Raw genomic sequence first — 26,927 nt, forward strand, 5'->3', positions numbered from 1 at the left:
CCAATAATGTTCAAAAGGCCCCCATTTCTTAGTATCAAATTAGTATCAAATTTTTAGTCCCAAAATGTTGCTTTCCTTTCCCAGCTACTGTATCCTTTGCAGAGCTAAATCAAACTTTTAACTCCATTCTCCGTTGACAGTTCCCTCTGATCGGCTTCTCTGTCATAGGCAGTCCGTTCCCAAGTTTTAAAGTCAGCAGATGTATTTTAAAAAATTCCTCTCTTTGCAGGTCTAAGATCTTTCAATATCTCTCCACTGTTCCTGCTAACAGTGGGGTGAGTTTTCTCTTCAGATATTGGGTTTTAATCCTCCCAAAAATTCTCCCGAAAAAGTCTCAGCTTTGAAGTCTCTTTACTTTGATCTGTTAACAGTCCGGGAAGACAGACTTCCTGTTTTTTGCCTTTCCCGTTTTCGGCCAAATTCTTTAAAAATTTTCTTTCAAATAGTGTCAAATTCCTACTCACGGGTAGTTGTTTTCGAGTCCGATTAACCAGAGAAGAAATCAGCGCTCTCCGATCCTGGCTGTGCGGCTTCACTTCGCGGAGACGGGTAGACGGCTCTCAGCTCCGCACCCTTTTCCCCCGGTCCGTTCCGGAGCCTTTAAAAAGGCTCCTTTGCAGCGGGGGGGGGCACAAATGGAGCCCGCCGAGCCTACAGCTCACAGGCTTCCCCACCTGTGGTTTTTTTCGGGTCCCCGCTTCGCCGTAGCGGTAGAACCCCAGCTCCACGAAGCCGATCTCCTCCGGTGTTTAGAGGAAATCCGCCATTACGATCGCTGGCGCTGACCGGAAGTCCCGACTTTTGCCCTTATTACTCCTTCTAAAATCAAGATGTCTCAGTCCCTAGGTAACTCTCATGGGCTGTTGCGTTTCCCCTGGAAGCTCCAACCAATTACACATAAGTGCCCTACTACTGATTACATAGTCTTGCAACTGACCCTCTTTAAGCTTGCCTTAAATTCCAATTCACACTTGAACATATAAACAAATCTCAACTTTAGGCTTTGTGAGCCCACATTTGCTTAGCATGACCCTTAAAACAGTCCTTCCAATACAGGCTCTTTCTCAAGGCCACTTTGCACATAGTTCTTTTGACACAGAGATTAACTTTGACCAGTGTGAACAGCACAGCAGTTTGAGCCCTGGCACGTGCCAATATAACCAACACACAGAGAGAGAACCCCAACTTTCCATCTCTTTCAAGTGCATGCCAACAGACCTTACTCTATAACCCTCCACTCCTCAGCCTTCAGGGAATAAGAAACTTTCAGTCACGGCACGTGGCATTGGAAAGAGAGCATGAAATCACTGCAGCCGGTAAGAGTAGGAGCGTGGGAAAATTCCACAAGCCACTTCCTATGACATGAATTACAAGCTTGTACATTGTTAAGAGCGGTGAAACTCTGAGGGCTCTGATACATAATCAGTAAGCTCCTATGCTGAAACCCCGACAGACAGGTGTGCATATTGCTTAGGCGTAACCTCTCCTTGAGCTCAAACCAGCAGCCATGTTCTGGAGCAAATAAGTAAAAAAGGGCTGCTAAGGGACCTGCTCCAAACAGAACAAGCTCATAAACACTAACATCAATACCCTGGTGGTTGGGTATCAGCAGATAATGATACACACAAAATGTAGACAATCCACATGGGCCAAGATGGCCTAAGAGCAAGAGCCAACCACTTCAGACACCACTAAATGCATAGCACTCTATAAATGTTGGCATTAGCATAGGACTTCATTTGCTGCTTATTTTAACTAGTAGATGGAAGAGGCAGAAAACCAACCAACATGGAGATAAGATGGCAAGGGGGAGGGGAGTAGTTACTGCCCAGAAGAAAAATGGCAAAATGGAAAGAATGGGGTTGGAAAGGGGTACACTCCATAAAAGCAATAAGGAATGTTCAGGATTCTCAACTCTGACTGCTGGAAAACAGTCTTAACACCTGCTTTATCAAGAACAGCAGAAAAGCTAATGAGGGTAAATGGGATTTGCTTGCATAGGGGAAATGGGAAGCTTCAGTGCTAGCACTGGTGGGAAGGGCGTAAAAAAATTACTTGACAAATGTACAGATGCCATCACTTTGTCCAAATGTATAGTACAAACTAAGTGCCACAGTTTGCCCCCAGAGATTATTGGGAATGGTAACTGGTGAGGTTAGAGGGATTTCCAATAGAGATCCCTAGCTTCATCTCATAAAATTACAGTCCCTGGGATTCCCTGAGACACAGTATGTCTAATAAATCAGTCTTACATTTGCAGGAGAGATATGCCCTAAATAAATTCTCACTTAGATTCCATATTAATCCAAGCTCCGTGACACAATCACACATTATGCTAACTGCAGCTTAACCTAGCACAACACAACAATGGCTCATTTACTCTAGCACTTCACAACATGACTGTACAACAGATTGGAAAGACAACATTACACAAACCTATGCTAAACTAATCATACCTGCCTACAGTTAACCAAAACCAAAGCACACCTACATGGCACAGTCATGCTCATGCATGTATAGCTGCAGTTCATGATGCCTATTAGTATAACTTTGCAGGGAGAAGAAGAACCAACCAGAGGCAAGGGGAGAAGGAAACCAGTGAAGAATTGGAGAATCAAAATATCCCACTGGCAGACAACCACAACCAGAAGTTCTGAGTACATGTCACTACTGCCTACAATACTACCATTTACCAAATTAATTAGGAGAAGCAATTTATCCTATACAATAACTTAATGAAAACATGAAGATTCTTGTACCTTAGTCTCAAATGTCTGTAGGAAAGATTCTTCATTGAAAGGTTCTGTCTTTAAACGTTCTGCAAGAGAAGTACCAACAATAGAAGAGTGAGTGGTGCTCCAATCTGGCCAGGTATACAAGCTCTCTTTATTCTTCAGATGCTACATTACCTTGGAAATAGCTATATATCACCTATTGAAAGATAACTCAAGCAATCTTATCCCATTCCCACCTGAGAACACACAAAGATTAGTCAACACCCTTTTCCTGTGTCAAGCCCACAGCTAGGCACTGAGTGATTCAACTGGTATATACCTGGGTACAACTGCATCTAACTATGTCAACATGATGTAATATGTATGGCCTGATACATAGTGTTAAACCCAAGAGACTGAAGTTCAAACCCCAGTTCAAACAAAGGCTCCACAAGGGAGTCTGGAAAACTTTCTCTCAGCCCACTCCTCTGCTAATAGGGACAACCTACCTCACAGGGTTGGTGTGAAGAAAAATGAAAAGGGTGAATAAGAGGACCATGCTACATAGGTAATGACTAGTAAACCTCCAAGAAGAGAGCACTTTACACCTCGCTCCCAGGAAGGGGCCTGAGGTCAGTGGTCTATCTAGGGCAACTGAGGACAAATGTAACACATCTGTGTTACATCCTATTTCCTAGCTCTGAGAACACAGAGCTCTCCCCTGTGGGGACAGAACATATCTCCGGTTCTCTGTGCCTCAGGAAATCCCTGGCCCAACTCAGCCTGTCATTTTAGACTAATATAGAAGTGGGGTATGACAAGTCACATGTATGGAGTTCAGTCTTTGTAAAAGATCCAACTGTGCAAAATACCACCTCTAGCTAAATAAATGCAAGAAAGCACAGCTGCGTGCATGTGTACATGCACATATATAGGAACCATTTCAGACCCCTTGTTCTTTGAGCGCAATGGGACTTCCCCCTTCCCCTCCTGTTTTCCCCAGAACTGATACAGAGGGTTGGGAACCCCAAGAACAGATTTTGAGGCACACAGGGGAAAGGGAGGGAAGTTCTATTGTGCAAGCAGAAATTCTTGCCCAGACAGAACTACTTCTTAGCACAGTTGAATAAAACCCCATGCTCTTATATATGTTGTACATCACTTGAATACCTTTTTGTGTAATGCGTTCAATTAATAAGAATAAGAATAATTGTGAAGGCCCATTTCACAAGTGGCAGATATCTGCAAGCTGTATAAACAATCAGTGAGAACAGTGGTTGGCATCTGCTCAAAGAGACTGTGCAAAGAACAAGCCATACCAAATTAGAAGTTCCGATCCACTTTCCCCAGCAATTACCAAGTGGGGTGGGGAAAAGGGGACACTTAAGATGATATGACAATCAATCACACTACATGGTTGTACAGAGGAAGAGCAGGGCAACACAAGGCCTCCTCTGCTGTCCCAGAGTACATACTAAACCTTGAACACACATCACTGGCACAACCCAATCCCTGTCTGGCTAATCTGAATCTTTCCATTCTCTGGGGTTTAACAGCCAGCAATGGAATCCCTCCCTACCCCCAAAAGTATCTGAAACAGAACACCTGTAGGCTTATCTGCAACTTTGCAGGGGGTAAGAAGAACCAAGCCTTATGAGGAATGGTTGAAGGAGCTGCGTATGTTTATCTTGGAAAAGAGGAGACTGAGAAGAGATATGATAGCTATCTTCAAATATCTTAAGGACTGCTACATAGAAGATGGAGCAAGATTGTTTTCTCCTGCTCTGGAGGGTAGGACATGAACCAATGGCTTCAAGTTACAAGAAAGGATATTCCAACTAAACATCAAGAACTGATGGTAAGAGCTGTTTGATAGTGGAACAGACTCCCTTGGGAGGTTGTAGACTCTCCTTCATTGGAGGTTTTTTAAGCAAAGGTTGGATGCTTTAGTTGAGATTCCTGCATTATAGGGGGTTGGACTAGATGACCCTTTGTGGTACCTTCCGATCTTTGATTCGGGGAGCCCCCATTTGCTCCAAATGCTTGCAGAGCTTCTACAGAGCAGAAAGAACAGCCTGACTCCACTCAAGCTCCTTTACAAGCTGGCACTAGCCCCAGCCTCCTGGGTTGCAGCCAGATGCTCAAAGGAAAGGAAAGAGCCCTTTGGCTAGCCCCCAAGCATTTCAGCTACTGGTCAGTCTCCAGCTCTTTCCACCTTCAGGGCACTGACCCCAAAGCTTCTGGTTAATAGTCTGGAGCAGCTGTGTGTGAAATCCAGGTCAGGATGGCTAATGGCCAAAGACTGCATGCTCGGTGCCAGCCATGAGGAAGGAAGGAAGGAAGGAAGGAAGCTTGTGTCCCAAAGTGGAGCAGAGTGCAGGCAGCACCCTCCCTCCTTACCTCGACTGAGAGTAGCCCCACTCTCCCGGTAGTCTTCGATCTCAGCATCCTTTCGGAGCAACAAAGATGCCAGCTCCTGCACTTGACTCTGCAACACCAAGCTCATCGCCATCAGGGGCTGCACAAGCTGGTGGAACACCTGTCATAGGGCACAGAAAAGAAGGGCAAGGGTCAACAAGCAGCAATGAGAGCAAAGGGCCTGGTGCCAGCCATGGTCATTTAAACCAAGCACAGGGATGACAAAAGTGCCAATGAAGCCACACACTATCTTCCGCTCCATCCCCTTCAGAGAGGGACACTATAAGACCCAGCAAATGTATATTTGCAAATGAGAAGGAAAAGCTCTGCCATGTGCCATAAACTCTATTTGGGACACTGCCATGATCAATAATGGTCCTCAGACTACAGTAGCAGAGTTCCCTGCCTTTTTTGTTGTTTGCCACAAGAGGGCTCTGCAACAAGGTTTTCAACCTGGTCATTTAAAAATAAAAGCTCATGCTGGACTTTGAGTGAGAAAGGTGCAATTCAGACCTAGAGCTCATCCAGACTTGCCTGTGCCCTGTCACTTTCCCCCTGAGTGAATCTGATGTTTACTGCTGAATCAGAGCAAACGTCTTTCAAGTTTTCTCTGGATGATGTTTACTCTGATTTACTGCAAAAGAATGGATTTTCCGGGAGAAAGCAGTAGGACAAGGGCAAAACTGTTTGGATCCATGACTAGAAAGCTTGGGACAAGCAGAAAACTACCTGAACCCATGCTTTCTAGGCATGGGGCAAGCGCAAGTCTGTATGAGCCCCTAGTCTCTGCTGTTCCAGCACCTCCCAGAAAGCTGCATGAGAAAAAGCAAGGCACATGAAACATATATTTCACACTGTAGCTGAAAAGAGAGATGTTAAAATCAAGGTGCAGAATAAATATTTACCCTCAAAGCATTATGGCATCAAGGTCTGAAATACTCTATGGATTCTTGAGCTGTACTTGCCATCATGGAATATGGACTTTGGAACAATATGCTTGCTCCCTAAGAAGTCCTAATTAGCTCTGTTTTAATCGGAATAAAAGAAAATCCGCCCACCTTGGGAAACAAGAACAACCTCAACTGTCAGCCAAAATACTGGTTGCATACACCATCCGAGACATAAAGTAAGTGGTGAAAAAGCTAAAATTAGATGTGGAAGAGCTATGGCATGCAGCTGGGCAGCCCTGGATCACTCAGTTCTCAACTGATTCTAACATTTAGGGACCAATGCCTGCCAGACAGGGAAGAAAGAAGAGATATGCCACATAGGGGAACTCAATCAACCTGCCCAGGCAGCTTTCCCCAGGCAGAGCTGTTACATTTCACAGCATAAAAGTGCAAAAAACAAATACTTGAGTTAGTAACCCAGTAGCATAACTCAGTAGAATATCTAAAAGTGCAAGGTCCATCAAACACTTGACAGCTGACAAGAGATGCAGAATGATGCATAAGCAATAAATAAAATAGCTATTAACTCCCAAGTGCTAGTGCTCTTCTGAAATAGCACCAGCTACATTATCTCAAAAAGGTGTTTAGGTTCTATACAGCTGTCTGTTATTTTACTTTTTAAAAAAGTATGTCTCTCATGCTCTCTGAGATGCAAGTAATAACAAATCTCAAGTGAAATAACACAACTAAATTCTGTATCTCTAGGCCAGTCAGAAGAGAATGTTACCTGGGTATGCAGTGCCCCCTGGTGCACACATGGCAAAACTGTAACCAGTCAGCTAAAAACTATATGAGAGCAGAGCATTTAGGCATTTATCTGAGCAAAGCTGGTCCTAAGACGACATCTGCTTCCACATCCTAAGTAGTATTATGTAAACAGACAGACAAAACATACAGAGCAGGAAGGCAGCACTCTGCAACTGAGCAGAGGATGGCATAGGATGAGATGCCATCCAGAGACACTAAAGCAAACATTAAAAAAACAGAATGCAATTTTCTAGTTTCCAGGCAGCCTAAAAAACAGTAGTCTAATATTTTCAAACCTGGGGCCCACTTTCAGCCAAATATTCATTATGGACTCATTTGTTAATGTTTTACCATTTAAATGCTTGGTGGTAGTGTCACCAGCTTAACACCTTAAGTGAGGCATGGGTAGCCAACATGGTGTCCCCCAGATATTTACTGGCCTACAATTCCCATCATCTCTGACCATTGGCCATGCTGACCTGGGCTGATGGGAGTTGAGCCCAACAACATCTGGAGGGCACCACATTGGCTACCCCTGCATTAAGATGTTCAAGAAATTGGCTCCAATTCTCACATTGTATTAGGTCTCACACTCTGCTACAAGGATCTGCTTTTTGGCAGGTGATGGCTGATGCAAGTACAGTGATACCTCAGGTTAAGAACTTAATTCATTCTGGAGGTCCATTCTTAACCTGAAACTGTTCTTAACCTTAATCTGTAACCTGAAGCATCTGTAACCTGAAGTGTCTGTAACCCGAGGTACCACTGTACACAATCCTACACTTTAATAACAGGCAGATCCAGAGCATTTGCCAATTAACTGATAAGCAGGGCTGAAACCAAAACCATGACTACGAAGGGGAAGCTATATCCTCAGAACATCTCATCTAATAGCTAAGAATTATTCCATTAATCCATTTGCTGGTCTGTGCCTAGAATCCTCTTAGATCTAGGCAAACATATCTGAGTTTCTTATCGTCACTCAAATATCTTTATCCCTTCCCTGGAAGATCCAGAAACCAAGAAGTACTCCACTGAAGCACTGACCTTCCTTCTCAATCCAAGAGCCAACTCACCATCTTAACAGGTGCTGCTGAACAACGGAAATCCCAGTAGAAGGGTAGCCCTGAGAGCTCACTCTTCACACGAAGAGTCAGTGTGCTGGAGCTGAGCTGGCAGGAGAAGATGGTAGAACTGCTCTTTTCTCCTTCCAGAAGGGGACATATCAGACTGCGCAGGCGGCTTAGGAAGGAGGATACATGAGCTGTCAAACGCTTATTTAGCTCCTGGATGAGATTTCAAAAAATACAATGAGACTGTGTTATTCAATAAAGTTATATTTTTTTAAAAAAAGAGATGGGGTCAAAATTACTAATGCCCACAGAAGACTGGGCAGGAGTTTCCCCACTATCTCCTCCCTCTTCCCCACCCCCACCCTGCCAGTGGATAACATTGAAAGGTGTGTGCACACACCTGCTGTCCAGAAGATCGCAGAAACCACGCTAAAGGCATTTCTGCAAAATATGTGTGCATCTGAGGCTTATTTGTTTCCTGTTTATTTCTATTGTGCTCCATCTCTAGAGATATGGAATGAGTAAGAACATTTTTTAAAAAAATACATAATAAAAACGGAAGACCTAATATTGCAAAAATTGCTTTTGTACAGACTACACATCTTTCCTAATAGTTTTGCCAGGAACCTAGGAAGCTGCCTTCTATTGAGTTAGACCATTGGGTCCAGTTACTCAGTATTGTGTACACTGACTGGAAGCAGTCCTCTAGGTTTTCAGACAGGTAATATTCCCATCTCTACAGGGAGCCATTGGGGATTGAACCTGGCAGCTTCTGCATGCTTTGCCACTGAGCTGCAGCACTTTCCCTTGTTGCAAGGATATTGCATCTTCTAAGCATTCAATGTACAATAACCTGTACCTGAGAAAACTCTCCTCTACTCATTGGCAACTTGGAATATGGAAGTATGAGTGCTAACAGACCTACTGGATATGGGTTGTGGTGAAGTCATTAAGAGTATTGAACTAGAATCCAGAAGATTAAGGTTCAAATTAACACTCAGTCATAAAGCTCATTGGATAACCTTGGGCCAGTCACTCTCTTTCAGCCCAACCTACATAATAGGGTTGTTTTGTAGATAAAATGGGAATAGAAAGAACCATAAACATCCCTTTGAGCTCCTTGGAGATAAGGTGGAATATAAATGCAATGTTAGATGAAAAATAAAATTTCCGAGAAGTGATGATTCCACACAAAATCCCCAGTCACACTCTGGGCTCATCTGCACTTCCTTTTGTCCCATGATTTCACCTACAGTATTAGTCCTGTGATTTCCAGTCATGGGTCCAAGAGGTTCTTTTTTTGTCCTGCCACTTTCCCCAGGAATGAAAGTTAACTCACATAAAATCCAATTGATGTTTGTTCCAATTCAGAAGTAAACAGCAGGTTCTCCCACGGAAAGCGGTGGGACAAATAAAAAGAACCTCTCAGGCCCACAACTAGAAATCACGAGACAAACAGAAGTGTGGATGAGCCCTCTATGCCACTTTGAGATTTTTTTTAGTTTTAGTGAAGGCTTCTACTGATTTGGAGGCTGTGCCTACTGATAGGATAGCAGTCGCAGTGTAAGAATGCAGAACATTTACAAAACAGGGCTAGTGACAAACAAGAATGTATTGTCTGCGCAGAATTGCCTTGTTAAGGTTTCTTTTAAGCCTGAGCTGATAGAATAGCTGCTGAGGTGGATATACCATGTGCACATTTCACAACCCTAATTCTTTACTTACCTTTGATCTCTGTTGTATCACCTCAGTATCTACCTTTTCGTACCACATACTGCTGAGGTCAGAAAGGAGCAAGGCATAGCCAGCATCTCCAAACCAAACCTTAATCATCAGTTTTGTGGACTCATCAAAGCAGACTGAAGTCCAGGGCTGCAGGAGGAGTCTGTTTTCTGGGTCCTCAGTGCTCTCCATCCTATAACAATAATGAAATACACTTTTATACACTTAATCACATTATTTCTACATGGTAAACAAATTGAAGCCCTTCTGTGATGCCTAATCCTCATTTTTTAAGAAAGAAAAAAATGAGGGACATCTGAGTCATGGAACTCCCACATAAGATCAAGTTTGGCCCTTCATCAGCTGGCATATGTAACATTCCTAGTGTGGCAGAGGAACCTCAATCATAAGAACAGACTGCTAGATCAGGCCAAAGCCATCTAGTCCAGCATCCTGTCCTCATAGTGGCCAACCAGATGCATGGGAACCTCCAAGCAAAGCCTGAACACAACAGCATTCCCCAACCTGTGATTTCAAAATACGAGTATTCAGAGGCATACTGCTTCCGACAGTGCAGCACTGGCAGGAGAACGTGCTGGATGGCTGGAAAAAGAGCATGTGAACCAGGAGTGATTTGCTATGAAAAGAATTCCAGGTGTGTACCCACCTACACCACAGCAGCCAAATGTGGAAGAGTTTCTTTTCCTCTCTCTCTCTTTCTTCTCAGGTGGATTGTAAGCTACTTCTCCCTTCTTATAATGCCACTGGGAAAGCAGAAAAGGCATTTTGTTTATGTTGTTGACATTTTGCACAAAAGATTAACAAGAGGAGATAACAGAATAGAAGAACCAACACTTTCTTTAACTAACTTAGGCAAACGGGGCAGTGATGCGCCTGGGTCCTCTACTGCCCAAGGTGAGGAGGGGTACTAGGTGAAGAATGTGGCAGCCTTTCTGCTTACAGTTACTCTCCTGAGATGAGGGGGATTAAAGTGTTGCTGGATGGTGTTGGAAAAGTTGAGGATGGGGAAAAGGAAGTACTTTTTCACACAGTTCATAGATGAATTATAGAATTTGCTACCACAAGATGTAGTGATAGTCACCAGTCGTTTTAAAGAGGATCAGATAAATTTGTGGAGGATAAGACTATCCATTGCTAGCAACCATTATGGCTATATACTACTTCCACGGTCACAGGCAGTATGCCTCTGAATACTGGTTGCTGGGAATCACAAGTGGAAGGAATGCTGTTGCACTCAAATCCTGTTTGCAGGCTTCCCATACTGTTTCAGTGGCTTTCTGTTCTTCTTTCTTGTTCATATAGGTGATGGAATTATACCAGACTGGCATACATCTATCCAGTTTTGACCTTTAACCTGCTTCAGTTTGTAAGCCAGGTTTTCGACAAAGTCCCATTTACCAAACTTTTCCAAGCCAATTGTCCATCATGGCTCCCTTCAGGCTTCACCAACACCTGGCCACTGTTTAAAAAGCTGCCATCAACAAATGTCCTTTAAGTTCTTGACTTTTTTGGTCTAATTATATCCAATATATATATATATTCAGTAAGGCAAGCTGTGGGGCGATATCTATGGTCTGTCTTGTCATTCCCTCTATTTCCTTAAAAACTATAAACCAATATTCTTTTGCCAGCAGGGCTTTTCTTACTGGGAGGAAACAGAGGGAGAGTGAAGTCAGTGCTTTGCTGCCCTTTCGCTCCCCTCTTCCTGCATCTAGTTCTTCAGGAGTGACTCATCAATTAGCCCCAAATAATTGTATAAGGTTGTAGTTATGATGACTGTACTTGTCTTGAGAGGGTAGAGGGGTGGCTCAAAACCTCTTTCTTACTTCTGCATAAATCTGAAGAGGCTCAAGCTGCAAGCATCCTGTTATTAAACATTTTAAAGCATACAAGGAAAAAAGGAGTGTGTTTGTTGATTTACTAATAGGATTGTTGCTTAATACCCTATGAATACAAAAAGAGAAAGCATTGTCCCATTTGGTATCCTCCTTCCAGAGCCTCAAAATTCTGGGGTCTTCCTCGGAATTTTCCGCGGGTAAGGATTCCAACCTGAATCAGGGGAGTAATAATTGAATCCGGGCTACGAAATACCTTAACATACTGTGACTGGAAGCTGTGGAGGCGAGAAATGTTCTGAGGAAAGCCCAGCGCTACACCTTGGAACCAACCCTGACTAAATCCCACTGAACTGAAAATCGGGGTCGGTTCTCCCGCAAAGGCAAAATAGGGGCGGGACCCAAAGGCATTTAGCAACAACAACAGCCCTGCTGCTCCGACTCCACTCCCACAACCAGTTTTGCTCGGCCCGGGAGAGAAAAGGCCGCCTTTGGCGCTTCAAAATTCTAAGCTCCTTTCCAAGCCCAACCCTCGTCCCACATAGCTATAAACACATAAACACGACATAGCCTCGCAGACCAGTACAGCACATGTAAACTACAATTCCCAGCGTGCCATTCTCGTCTCTACGGGCATGCCGGATGATGTAGTCATGGAGATGCCTGCCTGCCGCCGGCCGGAATTAGGCCAAGACGGGAATTCCCGTCTTTCATCCCTCAAGTAACTGGGGCAGCGGGAGAAAACAGGCTGGGGGAAAACCTTATTATATTTTCTGTCTCCATTTACTTCCCGCCTTACCGTGACCTTCGGCTCCCACAGCAAGGAAAGTGAGGCCTCGCCGAGGAAGGGGGAGGAGATTCAGGCGGCGCCGGAAACTCTCCTGTGGCTGCTGTTCCTCAGAAGCAGTTTCCCACCTATTTAATTTACGTTAAATCCGTCGGCGACCGTTGAAAGCGGGGGAGTTTCCCTCGTGTTGGTGCGCGCGCGACATCCGCTCCTGAAGTATCGCAGTAAAAACAGAGCGAAGCTTCAAGAGCCAAATATCCGTGGCAATATAAAACGCAGTGCTGTTTATCATGTGAATATAAATAACACAATTGACAGATTATTATTATATTTGCCACTTTCAGTGAACATGGCGTTTCAAAAGAGTGTCCAAACGAAAAGCTCCCTGCCTCAGGGTGCTTACAATCTAACCTTGGGATCCTAACAGTGTCTACCTATTTATTCTATCTTAATTGTGTCTGTCTATTTATTTATTTATTTCGTAAAAATCACACAGCGCTTGATTGTAAAAAAATACAAAAGAAAAAAACAAATAGTTTACATGTTGACTCAGTCCTATTGAATTCAGTAGGGCTTGCAGGTAAAAGTGAGGCTAGAACTGCAGCCTACATTGCTGTTTGAGAGGTGTGAAACCTATGAGCAACTGAAGCCTGGCTATCCCTGTCTGGTAGGGTTAAAATATCAGCTTAAGTTAGTAAAAGGCGAGCTGAGGCTTAGAGTCCACTTCCACCTCTTGTGACAACCACAAGTTTGGTCCTTGAGGGAGAACTGCTCCCTCAAAACAGGTTGAACACCACTCCCCATGAATAGACTGCCTTTCAATAAGATGTTCCCAAAATGACATACAGCAAAACAAAAACAACAGTCAACTACGTTATCTGAAAAACAACAATAAAACTAACAGGTGATTCTTAAAACACCTAGCAAAATTTAAGTTTTCACTGCCCTTCTAAATTATGTTGCCAATGGGGTTGCTTTACATAGTAGGACATTGGTATTTCATATGATGCCTCTGTTAGGGTTGCCATGTGTCCTCTTTTTGCAGGATACATCCTCTTTTTCCAGGGGAAAATTAGAGACAAATTGCATTTATTTGATTTGAATGGTTATCATAGCATTCTCTCTTTTGCTCTTCAAAATATGCCCACCCTGTTATCTTCTATGGTGTTGCATATATCTTAGGGTCAACCCTTTACTCCAGTTATGCTAGCTGAGTGGCCTTTGGAAGCAGTTTAAATGCCACTCTCTGCTAGTGGAGCAGGAACTAAGTCAACAGAATGATGGTTATGTCCAGTGCTGTTTTTCTAGAAAAAGATGTGTTGGAACTCACCATGAACCTTGTTCTCTTGTAATGGCAATGGTGCCCACCTGAGAGGTACCGGAACTGGGTTCTGGTGAATTCCAGCTGACAAAAAGCCCTGGTTATGTCAATGGAGCATAGGACTGCCAATACATCCGGAATTTCCCAGACATTGCCGGGATTCATCCTTCTAAGATGGCGTCCAGGCAGAATTTTCAAAAAGCGCTTGAAACGTCTGGGGAAACCCAGGCATATGGCAGTCCATATCGGAAGCTGTGGTTTTTTTTCAGCAATTTTTAATAAATACCTAAAAAAAACCCACAATTTTGGGTGGAGATTTTGCAAAAAAATACTCAACTTTTCTGTCCGGATTTTCACTTTTTGAAATATGCCAACCCTAATGGAGCACCTCCTACAAAACTGGTGTATCTGTGACACAGAGAACCTGTTGTGTAGTATTGCTCTGCCCTCTAATTCTTTGCTTGCATTTATTAACTTTATTCAGGTGGCGTAGTATTCAAGCCTTTGAAGTTTCAGCTGAAGGTCTTTCTTACCAAGCCAGTGTTTTATCTGCCTTTGCTACCTTACCACAGATCAAGGAAGCCTGGTGGTAGACCACATGATTTTCTGGTTTGGGAAAATAGGTTATCTTCTGAGCACCATCCCCATTCCCAGTTATAGAATGTGGTACTAAAATTAACTTTGTGAACAGGAAAGGAGTGCAATTTTTTTTATTCATATCCAAATGAGACTGAAAAAAGAACAAAGTGGGGTAGGATCCCTCTAAGGGTTTCATTATGCTCACAAATTCCTCAGAAATCCAACTACTCAATTAATGTGGGACAGCTGTTAGAGTTCAGCTTCATCTTTACCAAATCTGGGTATATGTGTGATTAAACCACATGTCACAAAATGCCAATGAGCTGCCAGTTACCTCATTCAAGGGAAACAAAACCCAACTATACACGGTGGCCCTCACTGCCCAGAGAACTGGGGTGCACGTAATATTTTCTAAAGGTGTGACTAGTGAGAATCTTTACATGCACACACCCTCAGGTTGCTTATGTGTAGCAGAGGGCCGACCCAGCCATTGCGGGGGAGGAGGAGTGCTGAGGCTGCCATCTTAGGCAGCAGAAGCTCCTAAGGCAGTGCCCTGCATGCCCAACTGTCTCCACCTCCAGCCATGGGCATAGCCGAGGGAGGACAGGAGGCAGCTGCCCCCCCAATCAAGTAAGTCAATAACTGACCAATCATGTTAGTTCTGCCCCCCTTAAAAACTCCTGCCTCCCTCAACAAAAATCCTGGCTAAGTTCATGGGGTCAGCGAAGAAGCAGCACCAGCACTGGTGCCAATTTCTGGCAGTATCTCAACGATTTTTGAAACTGCAGAAGATGTTGCAGAGCTGCTTCTGCAACAGTGGCAGAGGTGACGGGACAGGTGGCAGGGTGGGGCAGTACTTCCTGTTTCACCTTAAGTGGCAAAACAGATCATGCCACCCCTAGCAGTGCATCTCTATACTTCTGGAAGAGGGAGACACCAAAGGTCTATTATCTCCTTGACACAGAAAGTGGGTCATGGTCAGCTAAAGAATGGTAGCCTCCTTGAGGGATTCACGACAGCTCCCTCCCTCCCTCCTATGAAAGGAGGAGAGTCCCACTTTATTAAACTAAGAAATATACAGTACCCAACAGGAAACTGTAGCCCTGGATTATAAAGTGTGTTAGGCAAGTTATTCACTTGGAATTGAGTTGGTGATACATTTAAAAACAAAAGGGCAGAAGTACAGAAAATATGTTCATCCTCTACTCTAGCTTCCCTGGGGCATGCTACAGTAATGCAGGCCTAGTTCTTGCATGCTGCTATGGGATAGTTTCATTCCCACACGCAGTGACATTAAATGGGAAGTCTTAATGCAAGTTGTCACAAAGGTATAGAAAAGAAATCCCAAAGGTGATGCTGCAGAAAACATTTTAGACTTGTAGAAGCATGCATGGTCTCCAGATTTGTTTCCATATTTGTCTGAAACCAGACTCCTCTGATGGATTTTCAAGTACCTGTCCTTGAATAATGTTTCTGTTTAGAGATCAGCATAGAGAGGTCATCTCATTAGCTGTTGGTCTGCCATATTTATGATTCTCCAAATTCCTTTGTGGAATGTTAGGTTCTTGGCACTGTCTCCAGCTCCAGTTCTGACTCCAGCACCACTGTTTCTGGTTTCAGCAGCAGATCTGTGGTTTGCTCTTCTGAATGCCGCAATTCTTCCAGGGGGTAAGTGTTCACAATCTCCACTTTGTTGTCCCCCAAGGAACAGAGGAAACAGAAAGGAAAGCCCTTACGCCATGAAGGTGTTGGATGCTTTTGTAGGACTAGAGGCAGCTGATTTCTTTGTGCAGAGCCGTTTCTGCATTGCTGCAGGGAATTCTCTCTGGCCTCTGGTTTGCTTGCTGATGAGTAGTTGAGCAGCCCACGCTCTTGCAGGGTGCCTTGATAATAACAATGACAGGACAACTTAGAAGAACTATGTATTGTGGAATATGGATTGCAGCCATTTAGTATCTCTGTCCAACCACCATAATTCTTTATTCATTACGTACATACCACCTCTCAGCCCCCAAAAGGGTCTCCCCAACACAGTCTGCAAAATTATGTAATTTATTTAAAGTAGATTGTTTTAAACTATCAAACCAGACAGCAGTAAAACAAGGCAATAATACCAAAATGTGAGCAGGAAGGAATTAAAATATACCAAAGGTCTAATGGAACAAATGCAGCATATTTCCCAATCTAACCATTCTTATTCATGGCTGTTATTTTTTTCCCATTTGTAAATTTAATGAAAAATGAAAGGAATAAAAACATAAAAGAAAATAAACAATCTAAACTCTAGTGGGTGAGAGTTCCATAGTTGGGGGCATCACAATCAAGAAGGCCTTGTTCCTCTCTTTAGATAAGCATACTTTATCTGGTGAGGGAATGAAACAACATAATGCCCCCATATATCACTAGGATGTTGTAAGAAAACAATTTTGAGACTGAAATGTTTTAGGTTGGTATGTTCCTGCGCCAAAATGCTTACAGTCACCGTAGTAACAACTGCTACTACAAATCAGGCCATGTTTAAAGAATTCCCACCATAACAGCTGCCATCCCTTAAGGTTTCCCAGGTCTAAGTGGTATCTATGGTCATCATGTCAGCAAACATGGACACTACCAATTCTTATCTGCAGTGATTATTCTATAATAATACCATACAACTAATTAAAAGACCCACTGCAGACACTCATCTGGAGTTGAGCACTGAGAGAGGGATAACAGTAAAAGTATCAAAACGAAGTAACTGGTGACTTCCTCCTTACCGGAAACTGTGTTCTCTAAGAAAAAGGATAGGAATCCAGTTATAAAGGCAGGAACCATCAACAGAGAAAGGAGGAAGAGGTCTACAGGGACACAACCTGCAGAGAGAGCATCACAGTTATCTTAGAAATGCCATAATGTGGTACCTTGCTTTCAACATCCCTAAGTCGATCCAACAGAACCTCAGATAGTTATTCATTGTAACTAGAATGGGTCAGAAATAATTTTCTGTGGCAAAAAGGCTTCCACCCAAATGCTGAAAGTGTGGGATAACTAACATGTTTAAGTCTAATTAATGCACGAAGAGATTAAATAGAGTAAGATGTCCTGCCAGGCTTAGCTCACCTTGCGAGGAAATGAGTAATCGAGCATATTGTTCACCCCCAGTCTACTAGAGAAGCTCAACATGTGAGGAGGAAAATAGGGACACTTGGAGAGTCTGATATAGTCCTTCCTCTTTATGATTCTAAGTACTTTCTACATATCATGCAAATAAAAATATTTGGCTTAAAATGAAATAACGTGCAGTGTAACATTGATGTACAACTAATAAGATTATTATTATTATTATCATTTCATTAATCAGTTTTAGATAATCAATAAATAGGGGATGCAAAGAACCAAAAGGGCACACTCCACAAAGTGCAAAAATGTCCAGATAGCTTTAGAAATTTAAATGTTTGTGAAAACTTTTAAAATGCCCCCCCCCCCCGATCTAGCTGCTTTTTGCAAGACAGGGACACAACTTGAGGATCCTGTTATGGTTCTGAATTTCCTGCAGAAGGCAGTCTCAAGCTTTTCTTCTCACCACAGCTCTGATCATGCCAGCCCCTGCCCCCCTCTTGGCACCTGTAGCTGTGGCCAGGGATCCTGGTGCCGTGAAGAGCCACTTCGGAACCAGCAGACCCATGAACATAGTGAAGCCCACAATGAAGATGTTCCTGCCTGAGTCAATGTTTGTGTACTGGAAGTAAGAGACACCGGTGCCCACAGCCATGCTGTATGTCACACACAGCACTCCTCCTGAGGATAACAAGGGAGAAAGAAGCATAACAAAGTAGCTGAACTGACTTTGGAAAAGGGAAAGGGCAAAGAATGGAGAGGGACTTAAATATGAGTAACCATAAGAATAGAGCAGGAGCCTTGAATTTGCCCATAAACAGCATCACCTGGTATCTCCCCCACTCTGGTAAGAGGCAGGGTTTTTTAATTGAAATTATAGCTATTATTTCTAAATTTGTACACACACACACATCATCATCATCATCAACAACATCATCATCATCTTATGAAAATTGCTGTCCTTTTTAGCAATGCATAACTGGTAACCTAGCCAGGAAGTGCACCCACACTATAATAATATAATAATAATTTATTATTTATTCCCCAGCCACTCTGGGCGGCTTCCAAAAGAATATTAAAATACTGTGATACATCAAACATTAAAAGCTTTCCTAAACAGGGCTGCCTTCAGATGTCTTCTAAAAGTCTGATAGTTGTTGTTCTCTTTGACATCTGGTGGGAGGGCATTCCACAGGGAGGTCGCCACTACCGAGAAGGCCCTCTGCCTGGTTCCCTGTAACTTGGCTTCTCGCAGTGAGGGAACCGCCAGAAGGCCCTCGGTGCTGGACCTCAGTGTCTGGGTAGAATGATGGGGGTGGAGATGCTCCTTCAGGTATACTGGACCGAGGCCGTTTAGGGCTTTAAAGGTCAGCACCAACACTTTGAATTGTGCTCAGAAACGTACTGGGAGCTAATGTAGGTATTTCAAGGCTGGCTCTAGGTTATAGAATTTGTTGGCTGGCAATGGCACCCTTTAGGATTATAAAATATCATTTAGAAGGATAACCTTGACTGAGAACTTAAACTCATTTAAAATTACGTCACCATGGAAAGAGCATAAGACCCTCATTTATGTCTAGGGTAGCCAATGCCTTACATAGTAGTGGAAGATAATGGTTGTTCCAACATACATTATAAAGTAGGCAGCAGTGAGAGATGCCCCAAACAGGGAGGGGGTGGGCTGGCTAGGTGGCACGGAGATATAAGGAAAGGAAAGGAAGCGTTTATTACCATGAATTGCCAGAGGGATGGTGGTAAGAATTCCCATGAGCCGAGGAGACAGTCCCAACAGTACACTTGCCAACGCACTGATCCACACTGCACGGCATGAGGGAGCCTGAATGTAGGAAACAGGGCATGAGACTGGAACCTTGAAAACCCATGACCTCAGGTCTCTCCAGGCATGGTACCCCACAGAGCATTCTGCATTCGACAGGATGACTAGTGGGCAGGGTGGGGGACTGTAGTGGATGGAAGAAAACAGGAGGAAAACCTATAGATGAGAAAAGACTATTCTTCATACTGCAGTCTCTGTGGGAAGACATTCACATGGTAACATTTCCCCCTCCTTTTATCTCACAGCCTCTCCTGGGTCCTCTAAGATGCTATCCTATCCCCAGGGTTGAAGTAAGAGTCAATCGTCCATCCAGTTGGCTTCTGTATGTGCAGTGGAGGGTGGTCCATTAGGACACTTGGGGCACTGCCCCACCCAACTCAATCTGCCCTTAGCCAACCCTCATCCGCCTCCTTTCTTACAACCAGCCTAGGGGGTGGCACCATCTGCCCCCTCCCCCTCCCTAGTCTGTGCCTCTTGCAGAACTCAACAGGGAGCAAGATGGAGACAAAACAATAATTACCGTATTTTTCTGTCTATAAGACGCCCCCATGTATAAGACGACCCCTATTTTTTGACCCCAGCATTAAGAAATAAGTATTTTAAACATTCTGTCTATAAGACGACACCCCCCCAATTTTAAACTTAAAAAAATTGGGGGAAAATATAGTCTTATACACGGGAAAATATGGTAGTTGTCACTTCCCATCATTGGTTCTGGTTCCACTTACTGTAGGTCTCCCTGTCTTACTTCACCACGCATTCTGTAGGGCAGAGCTTTCCAAAGTTTTCATGTTGGTGACACACTTTTTAGACATGCATCATTTTGTGACACAGTAATTCAGTTTTTCTAGGAAACCAGTGGGCAGCCCACTCCCTTTTCAGCCCCGGGAGGAGCGCAGGGAGCGTTTGCACAACACATGTACACACAGCAGCCAATACTAATGTGTTGCGACACACAGTTTGGAAATCTCTGCTGTAGTGTGTGGTACAAATGGAATTTCTCCAGATAATTAATATTGCACGTGTATAACGTTGTTCAGGGTTTTATATGTTAACAACAAGGCTTGAACAACAAGACCTTTAGAAGGACTGCTGCCACTACCAGCCAGAGAAAACAATACTGGGGTAGAAGGACCAATTGCCTCTGACTCAGCATCAGACAGCTTCAGATGTTAATGGGGAAAGGCAAGACTTAAGGCAATCTCTGAAACAGGAGCTCATGTACCAATTGTTGGAGGAGAGTGATCCATGGGACATCTCAGTGCCTACTCTGAACCTGCATAAAGGAATCCATGATCTCGACCCATGCTCTTACCTGGGTCAGTCTGCCGGCACAAGCATTGGGCATGCTGGATGCAGTTCCAGATACACTGCCCAGCACAGCTGCCAGGAGGGTGCCAAGGCCCTCAGTACAGAGCCCTCTGTTGCACAAATGCTGTGGTGGAGGTGGATCCCATAAGGACTTGCTGCACAGCAGATAGCAGCCCACAGAATTCACGCTTGCGGTAACACCCATAGCAGCACCAATGCCAATGGCACGGGTACTAAGTACTGGCCAGCCCTGTGCTCCTGCGGGACAAAGAGATAGAAAAGACGAGAAGTGAAGTCCAGTCATTAAGCCAATGAAAGGGCAAAGTATGGTTAAGCCATTTATTACCTGGGTAAGGCAGCTTGAGCCATGGGGACTGCAGGGTGCTATTGGTGAAGGTTAAGTGGGGTGTGGAAGGATGCAACACATCCCAAGAGGTTGGAACAGGTCTCAGCATCCCACAGACAAGCCAGATCCCAGAGAAGGGCAGCAGAATCTATAGGAATGCAAGACTGAAAGTGAGAATTTGCCTACCTGCCCCTCTTGCTGTCCCTGGATCCATCTGCATAATGCCAAAGGACACAGGATTAAGCTGTGCCATATTTCTCAGCTCAGGGCTTTGGAAATATTGGAGATTTGGGGAGTGGGGGATAACAGGGGAAGGGGAAGAGGAAAGTGGAGAAGGGAGCCAAGTTTGGCTGTACCGTTAGTTCATTAATTCATACCGAAAAAAAGTGCAGGGCTGGGCTGCCCGATTTTATAGTGAGCCCTCTTGCTTGGCTCCACTGGCAAACGGGCAGTCGGCAGGAAGCCAGGTGCTGGGATAGCAAAACGCACAGCAACACAAGCCTAAAAAGAGATCATGAGTGATATTCAGCAAAGCAATGCCCTAGGAATATAGGTTGCTTGGTCCTAACACAGAGAATATGTAAATCCCAAGAGCTGCCATGAGGACAGCTCGGCTCCAAGAGGTTTCTCAGTTGAGTAGCTACTCCTTTCCCCAATACTACCCAATGTTCTATTTCCATTCCCTAATGCAGGCACCCCCAAACTTGGCCCTCCAGCTGTTTTGGGACTACAACTCCCATCATCCCTAGCTAACAGGGACTATGACCGGGGAGCCCAGGGTTAGAATCCCTATTCACCCTTGAAGTTCACTGGGTGACCTTGGACCAGCCACCATCTTTTAGCCTAACCTACCTCACAGGGTTTTTGTGAGGAGAAAATAACCATGTACACCACCTTGAGTAGCTTGGAGAAAAAGGTGGTATATAAATGTAATAAATAAATAAAATAAATATTGTTGGGAAAACTCTGGGAATGAACAGTGTTTTCTGGGATTCTCATCCCAGCACTAATGTTAGAGCAGAAACAAATATTAAACAAAGTACTCCAGAATCTCAAACTTTCTACACAGCTCGAGTCACATCCGCACCAGACATTTAAAGCACATTGCTTCCCCCAGGGACTCCTGGGAACTGTAGTCTGTTAAAGGTGTTGGGAGCAGTATATCTGTGCAGGGTAAAATGCACTTCACAGGATTCTTATGGTGCTTTATGGAATGGATGTGACCTTATCCCATAAGGAGGACCTCAAGTTTTGAAACCCTATACTTTTTCATCATTGGGGAATGGCTCCTGAATGGGGTGGGGAGTGAAAGGAGAAGATAGGAAAGCCACCTTTCCCCCACCCCCTTCAGCTGACATGTCTCTGGTTTGAACCTTAGGTTTTGTGGGATTTAAGACTTTTGGCTTAGATTTGAATTTGAATCTGGCAGTTTTAGTGTGAGAAAGTTGGTGACTGTCTGAATTTCAATTCCAGCCCAATATGCCTCATTCATTCCCTTCACAACCTCCTTTTGAGAGGGCATGAAGCACAGTTACTGGAGCTGGCTGGTCTTTTGAAGAGAGCTAGCAGTCAGCAATCTGAACTTACAGCAGGGCAACTCCCCAGTTTTCAGAGCAGAGAAGAGCAGCAGGTCTGTATGCTGAAAGTCCAATGACAGAAAGGCTTGGGGCCAGAACCATGGGTCCACAGCGATGGGTAATCCACCCACAGGCACCTGACATCCCCAATGCCACCTGCACCAGAGCGGAAATCAACACTGCACCTGAAACCTGGAAGGGGAAAAACAGGCAGAACAGGGTCAAGTTACAAAACAGGGATGTGGAATTTTAGGACTGGGGGCCAGATGTGGGCCTCCAAGCATCTCTATCTGATGCTCGGGACTCTTGCCACACCACACACCATCCCTCTCCTCAGGTGACACCCCTCATTGGCCCTGCTTTACCCTTTCCTGGAGTGTTCTTGTCGGGCTGAAAAGTGGTTAGAGTGATCAACTAGGCCCAGCACCAGGGTTCGAATTCCCACTCAGTCATTAAGCTTACTGGGTGACCTTGGGCCATTTACAGTCTAACTTACCTCACAGGGGATAAAAGGGGGAGGGGGAAAATGTACATTCCCTTAAGTTCCTTGGAGGAAAGTGGGCAGGCAGGTGTTAAATGTAAAAATAAACAAATTCTCACAATGCCTCTTGCTTGCCTTGATGGACAAGAGAGGGTTGTGTGAGAGTGTGTAGAAACCAGCTGCCTTACAAAGGTAAAATTTGCATTTGTTCCTCTATCCACTTTTGCCTCTGACTTCACTGACCACTAGCATGTGACCACCCCACCCATAAGGGCATGTGTCCCCCAGGTTGAAACAGGTCCCCCAGCCCTGTTACTATAGGCCTCCATTACATGCTTCCTCGGGGATATTTTTTTTCATGCAGGCAAGGTGGTGTGAGAGGCACAGGCAGAGCTGGTGGGACAGCTATGGTAGGATTGGGAGACACCCCAAAGCAATTGAGAGCAGAGTCCAGCAGCCTGGTGGTGAATTACTTTCCATCCTTCATGGTGGCAACAGAACATGCCATGTGCTGCCATGACTCTGGTACACCCACCAAGCTGGTATCTTATGTCCAAAGGGATCCAAGAGACCCTGTCTTCCTGGTGTCTAACCCTAACCCCACCACCACTGATGCCAGCCTCTCCGTATTGGGTTTAACCAATCAAAGCTGCCAACCTCATGGAGTAACTGGTCCCAGTTTCTTGAGTTTTCACAATCTGGCCCAGAACATATGTCAGGGGCCTCAGTGCCTGAAAGGGAAGCAGGGACAGATAAATGAGTTGGGAATACAGTGAAATGAAGAACACAATGAGGAGAAGAGGAAGATCCCAGAATTCAAATTAGTGTTAAGCAGATTTCATATTTTTAAAAACTGATCTGCAGAAGTCATTGCTTCTGAATGGAATGCTGATGTGAGGGATAAACAAGGATTCTCGAGGAATATGTAGTGGAGGAAAACAAGGATAAAGGGCTGAAACCAGTCACTGGCGTCAAACACTGACAATTGCATCCCTTTGACTACCTACTGTATACAAGGGGATGAGACTGAAAGGTGTTTTTCCCATTTAGAAAGACAGACAACTGAGGGAGAACATGGCAAAGAATTGTAAAAGAACTGGAGAGGATGCGTAGAGAAATTTCTTTCACACAATACTGGTCACCAACAGACAAAAGGAAGTACTTCATGTAATATACAAGGTTCATGGCTAAATGATGTGGTGGTGGCCACACTGACATGGGGAGAGGCTTCTAAATCTGTGGAAGCATGGACTTGTCAATGAGCGCTAGCCATGACAGTGAAATTAAATCTATAAGATCTGAGGCAGTACACCTTTAATTGTCAAAAGCTAATGACAAAAAAGCAACAGAGAGTAGCTGGTGAGCTTTTCAAGAAGCATGTGATTGACTACTGTTGGACAGAAGGCTGGACTTGTTCTGATTGTTCTGATCCAGAAAGGCAAATTACACACCTAAGTCTGCCCAATCGAACAAGAGATGGTTGTGCTTATTTTTGGAACATAGGATTCAGCACTAAGACGTGAGTATTCACTGTGCAACAAAACAGCAGCCACCAATGGCTGGTTACCATTCTTGCTGGATCCAAAACTCCTCAAAAGAGATGGCATTTGGAAACCTTGCCATCCTTGCCCTGTGATTGCAGTGTCCTGTGCTGGTGGCTGAGTATTTGGAAGAGGACTGGGTACTTTTGCCTATAACTCACTATTTCCATTTGACTGGAGAATGGGAGCCACATGTTGGGTCTGTATCATGGCTGGGATAAGGAACTCAAAAGATGGAGCCTGAACCAGCGGCAACCTGCAGGGAAGACAAAGGGGAGATCCTGCTACAAGGAATGGACAAAGCCTAAGGGAAGGAGCTGCTAACTAGAAGCTGTGTAGAACTAGGCATTTTCCAGAATACTAGTCCCTGCTTAGACTTCTAGTAATAGAAGGCCACACCCAACTCCCCAACTAAGAAGGCAGCAAGGCTGTGGGATTCCAGTAGGTCAAGGGTTGCCTAGAGCCAGCTTACCTGGTTCCCAATCCACACTGAAAGGCTGTGGCTATGCCACAGGCAAAAAGGTTGCATGCTAGAAGTTCATTCCAACATGGAGTACCATTCAGCATCTTGCCGGGGAGGGTGGCGATGAAGAAAAAGTGAAAGATGCAGAGAAAAGATACCTGGACCAGGAGATGCTAGGAAGGAACAACAAGTTGGTCTGAGCCATGGCCTTGTGAGCCCCTTCACCCTTCCCTAGAAGATGGCACAACACACTTAAGCCCAATAGTGTGTCTCAGTCACTCCCAAAGCTTCAGATGCTGGCTTTGCTGCCACTCATACATTGCCGCTTTCTTTAATGAGACCCACATCAAAGTACAGTTGCTAACACCAATTTCTGCCTCACCGGCAGTTCCAAACTTCACCTAGTATCTGCAGGTGAGGATTTAATGAAAAACAGCCCAAACCCTGGAATCACATTCCTGCATATATTGCATCAGAGATGACCACTGGTTCATCACTGCTCTTTTTTTCACAAGATGCTCCTCACTTTTTGCAATTGTCCAGAGTTGCAATGTTTGTCTGCATTGCAGCAAACAGAGCCTTGTGACACCCTTTTTGCGGAATATGTTTCCTCTTGGGTGTTGTGCTACACCCGCCCACTCCAAGCAACCCAACTCACCTGCAAGGCCAACAAGCAGATCAGGGGCCAGGGAGGAAATTTTGGCCCTTTACGAGCATGGGGAAGGATGCTTTTAGAAGCCCTGTTGACTTTGTTCATGATGTCTGTCTTTTTCCTTTGTGCTGGAAAGTGACCTAGCAACTGAGTATATCGCCAATTCCTCCCCTTCTTTTATTTACACCCTTCACTAGCCATATGCATCTGAACTTCCACCTTTGGCCCTTCCAGGCCACAGTTGCTCAGCCTGTTAGCTATTAACTTGGCTTGCCCAGTAACTCACCACTAGTGCTGAGAGGTAAAAGGCATGACTGAGCAGGGGTTAAACTACAGCAAGCTGGTTTTATGTGGACCACGCCTGACCTATTGGACAGTATCAGCAAGGGATAGTGCTGTGGTTGGCCATCTATAACCAAGGGGCAGTGTGCATATGATAAACATGCCTAGGCACTTGCTTATTTGCATAAAAGGGACCTATTACATGTTATTATTTCTCACAGAGACCATACTTAAAACAATTAAGAGAAAGAACTATCTGGGTGGGAAAGAGCTTAGACTAGTCAGTTTAAAGCTGGCCTGGGGACATTCTTGGGGAATCATGTGAAGGCACTGAATATTACCACCTTGCAGGTATGTTTTGTCAGCATTTGAACTTGTTTACTTAATAAAATCCTAAAAGAAAAACAAAAGATTACTTTGCTGAAACCAAGTAGGTCTGGTCAGTGTATGGATGAATGACCATCTGGGAACTGCAAGTACACTCTACTGGGTTCCACAACAGATGAAAGTTAGAATATAAATTTAAGGGAATTGTATGGCCTTTTTAGCACAATTCTTCTTCTCTCAATGCTGGTGGCAAGAATCGGTGCTTCATCCCTCTTACAATTCAAAAGCCATTTTGGACAGCTACAAATGCCAGGATTGCTACTGTGTGTGTTTGTGTATACACACACAAGCTACGGAAACCCCTCCCCGAGTGTACCTGCATAATACCTAGCACATGCATTTCTTGCTCACACTTTACATTTTTAGATGGACAATGGAAGCATCTTAGGCATACACCTAACACTGTAATGTTTGAAGTGGCTCCAACACTCCAAGAAGGCTTCAGTTCTCTTTGTATTATTGTTACATTTTAATCTTGGGGTTTTTTTTCAAAGAGCTCACAGTGACATACAAGGTTCTCCCCACGCGCCTCTACCATTTTATCCTCAGAACAATCGTGGGTTAGGCTGAGGGATTAGGTCACGGCTACCCACCCAGCTCCTATTTGCAGTCCTGGCTCAACCGCAAGAGCACTTCACCCCTTTCCCCAAACATTTCATACACTGTAAAACTTTTGCAAGTTGTGCTCACTGTGACTCTGCAGGTTTTTCTGTTTCCAAAGAAAGGGAAGCTAGTAGGGAACTGGCAGCACTTGGCTTGGGGTTTAGTACAAAAAAGAAAAGGCAAG

At 44.3% G+C, this 26,927-nt stretch overlaps 2 protein-coding genes across 10 annotated transcripts in view; both read right to left on the reverse strand.

The window, feature by feature from the left end:
- Positions 1-12,553, reverse strand: part of NHEJ1 (non-homologous end joining factor 1) — a 131,125-nt gene extending 118,572 nt beyond the window's left edge. For 2 of the 5 annotated variants that reach the window (XR_008332010.1, XM_053401953.1), the window contains exons 1-5: positions 11,737-11,870; positions 9,628-9,817; positions 7,906-8,115; positions 5,115-5,253; positions 2,760-2,818 (exon numbers count right to left, since the gene is read on the reverse strand). Coding sequence is in view for 4 of the 5 variants with exons in the window: in XM_053401953.1 (XP_053257928.1) it covers positions 2,760-2,818; positions 5,115-5,253; positions 7,906-8,115; positions 9,628-9,817; positions 11,737-11,744 (606 nt within the window). In the remaining variant the exon portion in view is untranslated. Of the gene's footprint in view, positions 1-2,759; positions 2,819-5,114; positions 5,254-7,905; positions 8,116-9,627; positions 9,818-10,291; positions 10,389-11,736; positions 11,871-12,279 lie in introns of those variants that run through there. The other 3 variants (XM_053401960.1, XM_053401974.1, XM_053401965.1) reach the window with 3 other exon arrangements.
- A 2,592-nt stretch (positions 12,554-15,145) lies between these two features.
- SLC23A3 (solute carrier family 23 member 3) lies at positions 15,146-26,413 on the reverse strand. 5 transcript variants are annotated; one of them, XM_053401887.1, is made up of 12 exons: positions 25,478-26,407; positions 24,829-24,992; positions 24,518-24,612; positions 23,473-23,546; positions 22,345-22,526; positions 21,135-21,258; positions 20,758-20,905; positions 20,416-20,669; positions 18,995-19,100; positions 17,771-17,944; positions 16,924-17,019; positions 15,146-16,050 (listed from the first exon to the last, which is right to left on the reverse strand). In XM_053401887.1, exons 1-12 carry the CDS (start codon positions 25,574-25,576, stop codon positions 15,725-15,727), a joined length of 1,842 nt encoding a protein of 613 aa, XP_053257862.1. In that variant the 5' UTR covers positions 25,577-26,407; the 3' UTR covers positions 15,146-15,724. The 5 variants fall into 5 exon arrangements, with proteins under 5 accessions (XP_053257862.1, XP_053257871.1, XP_053257879.1 ...); XM_053401896.1 differs by lacking the exon at positions 17,771-17,944 and having other exon boundaries at positions 25,478-26,409; XM_053401904.1 differs by lacking the exon at positions 24,829-24,992 and having other exon boundaries at positions 25,478-25,566.
- Positions 26,414-26,927: the final 514 nt, after the last annotated feature.

The sequence above is a fragment of the Podarcis raffonei genome, chromosome 1 (assembly GCF_027172205.1).
Source record: "Podarcis raffonei isolate rPodRaf1 chromosome 1, rPodRaf1.pri, whole genome shotgun sequence".
In the NCBI taxonomy this organism is placed as follows: Eukaryota; Metazoa; Chordata; class Lepidosauria; order Squamata; family Lacertidae; genus Podarcis; species Podarcis raffonei.

What these genes read in the sequence shown, in the direction of transcription:
- SLC23A3 (XM_053401887.1), bottom strand. Translation starts at nt 25,576, where the DNA reads ATGAACAAAGTCAACAGGGCTTCTAAAAGCATCCTTCCCCATGCTCGT. An exon ending in GGGACCAGTTACTCCATGAG is followed by an intron (nt 22,527 to 23,472) that starts GTTGGCAGCTTT and finishes TTCCCCTTCCAG; the next exon opens with GTTTCAGGTGCAGTGTTGAT. An exon ending in AACTGGGGAGTTGCCCTGCT is followed by an intron (nt 21,259 to 22,344) that starts GTAAGTTCAGAT and finishes ATCTCTTTTTAG; the next exon opens with GCTTGTGTTGCTGTGCGTTT.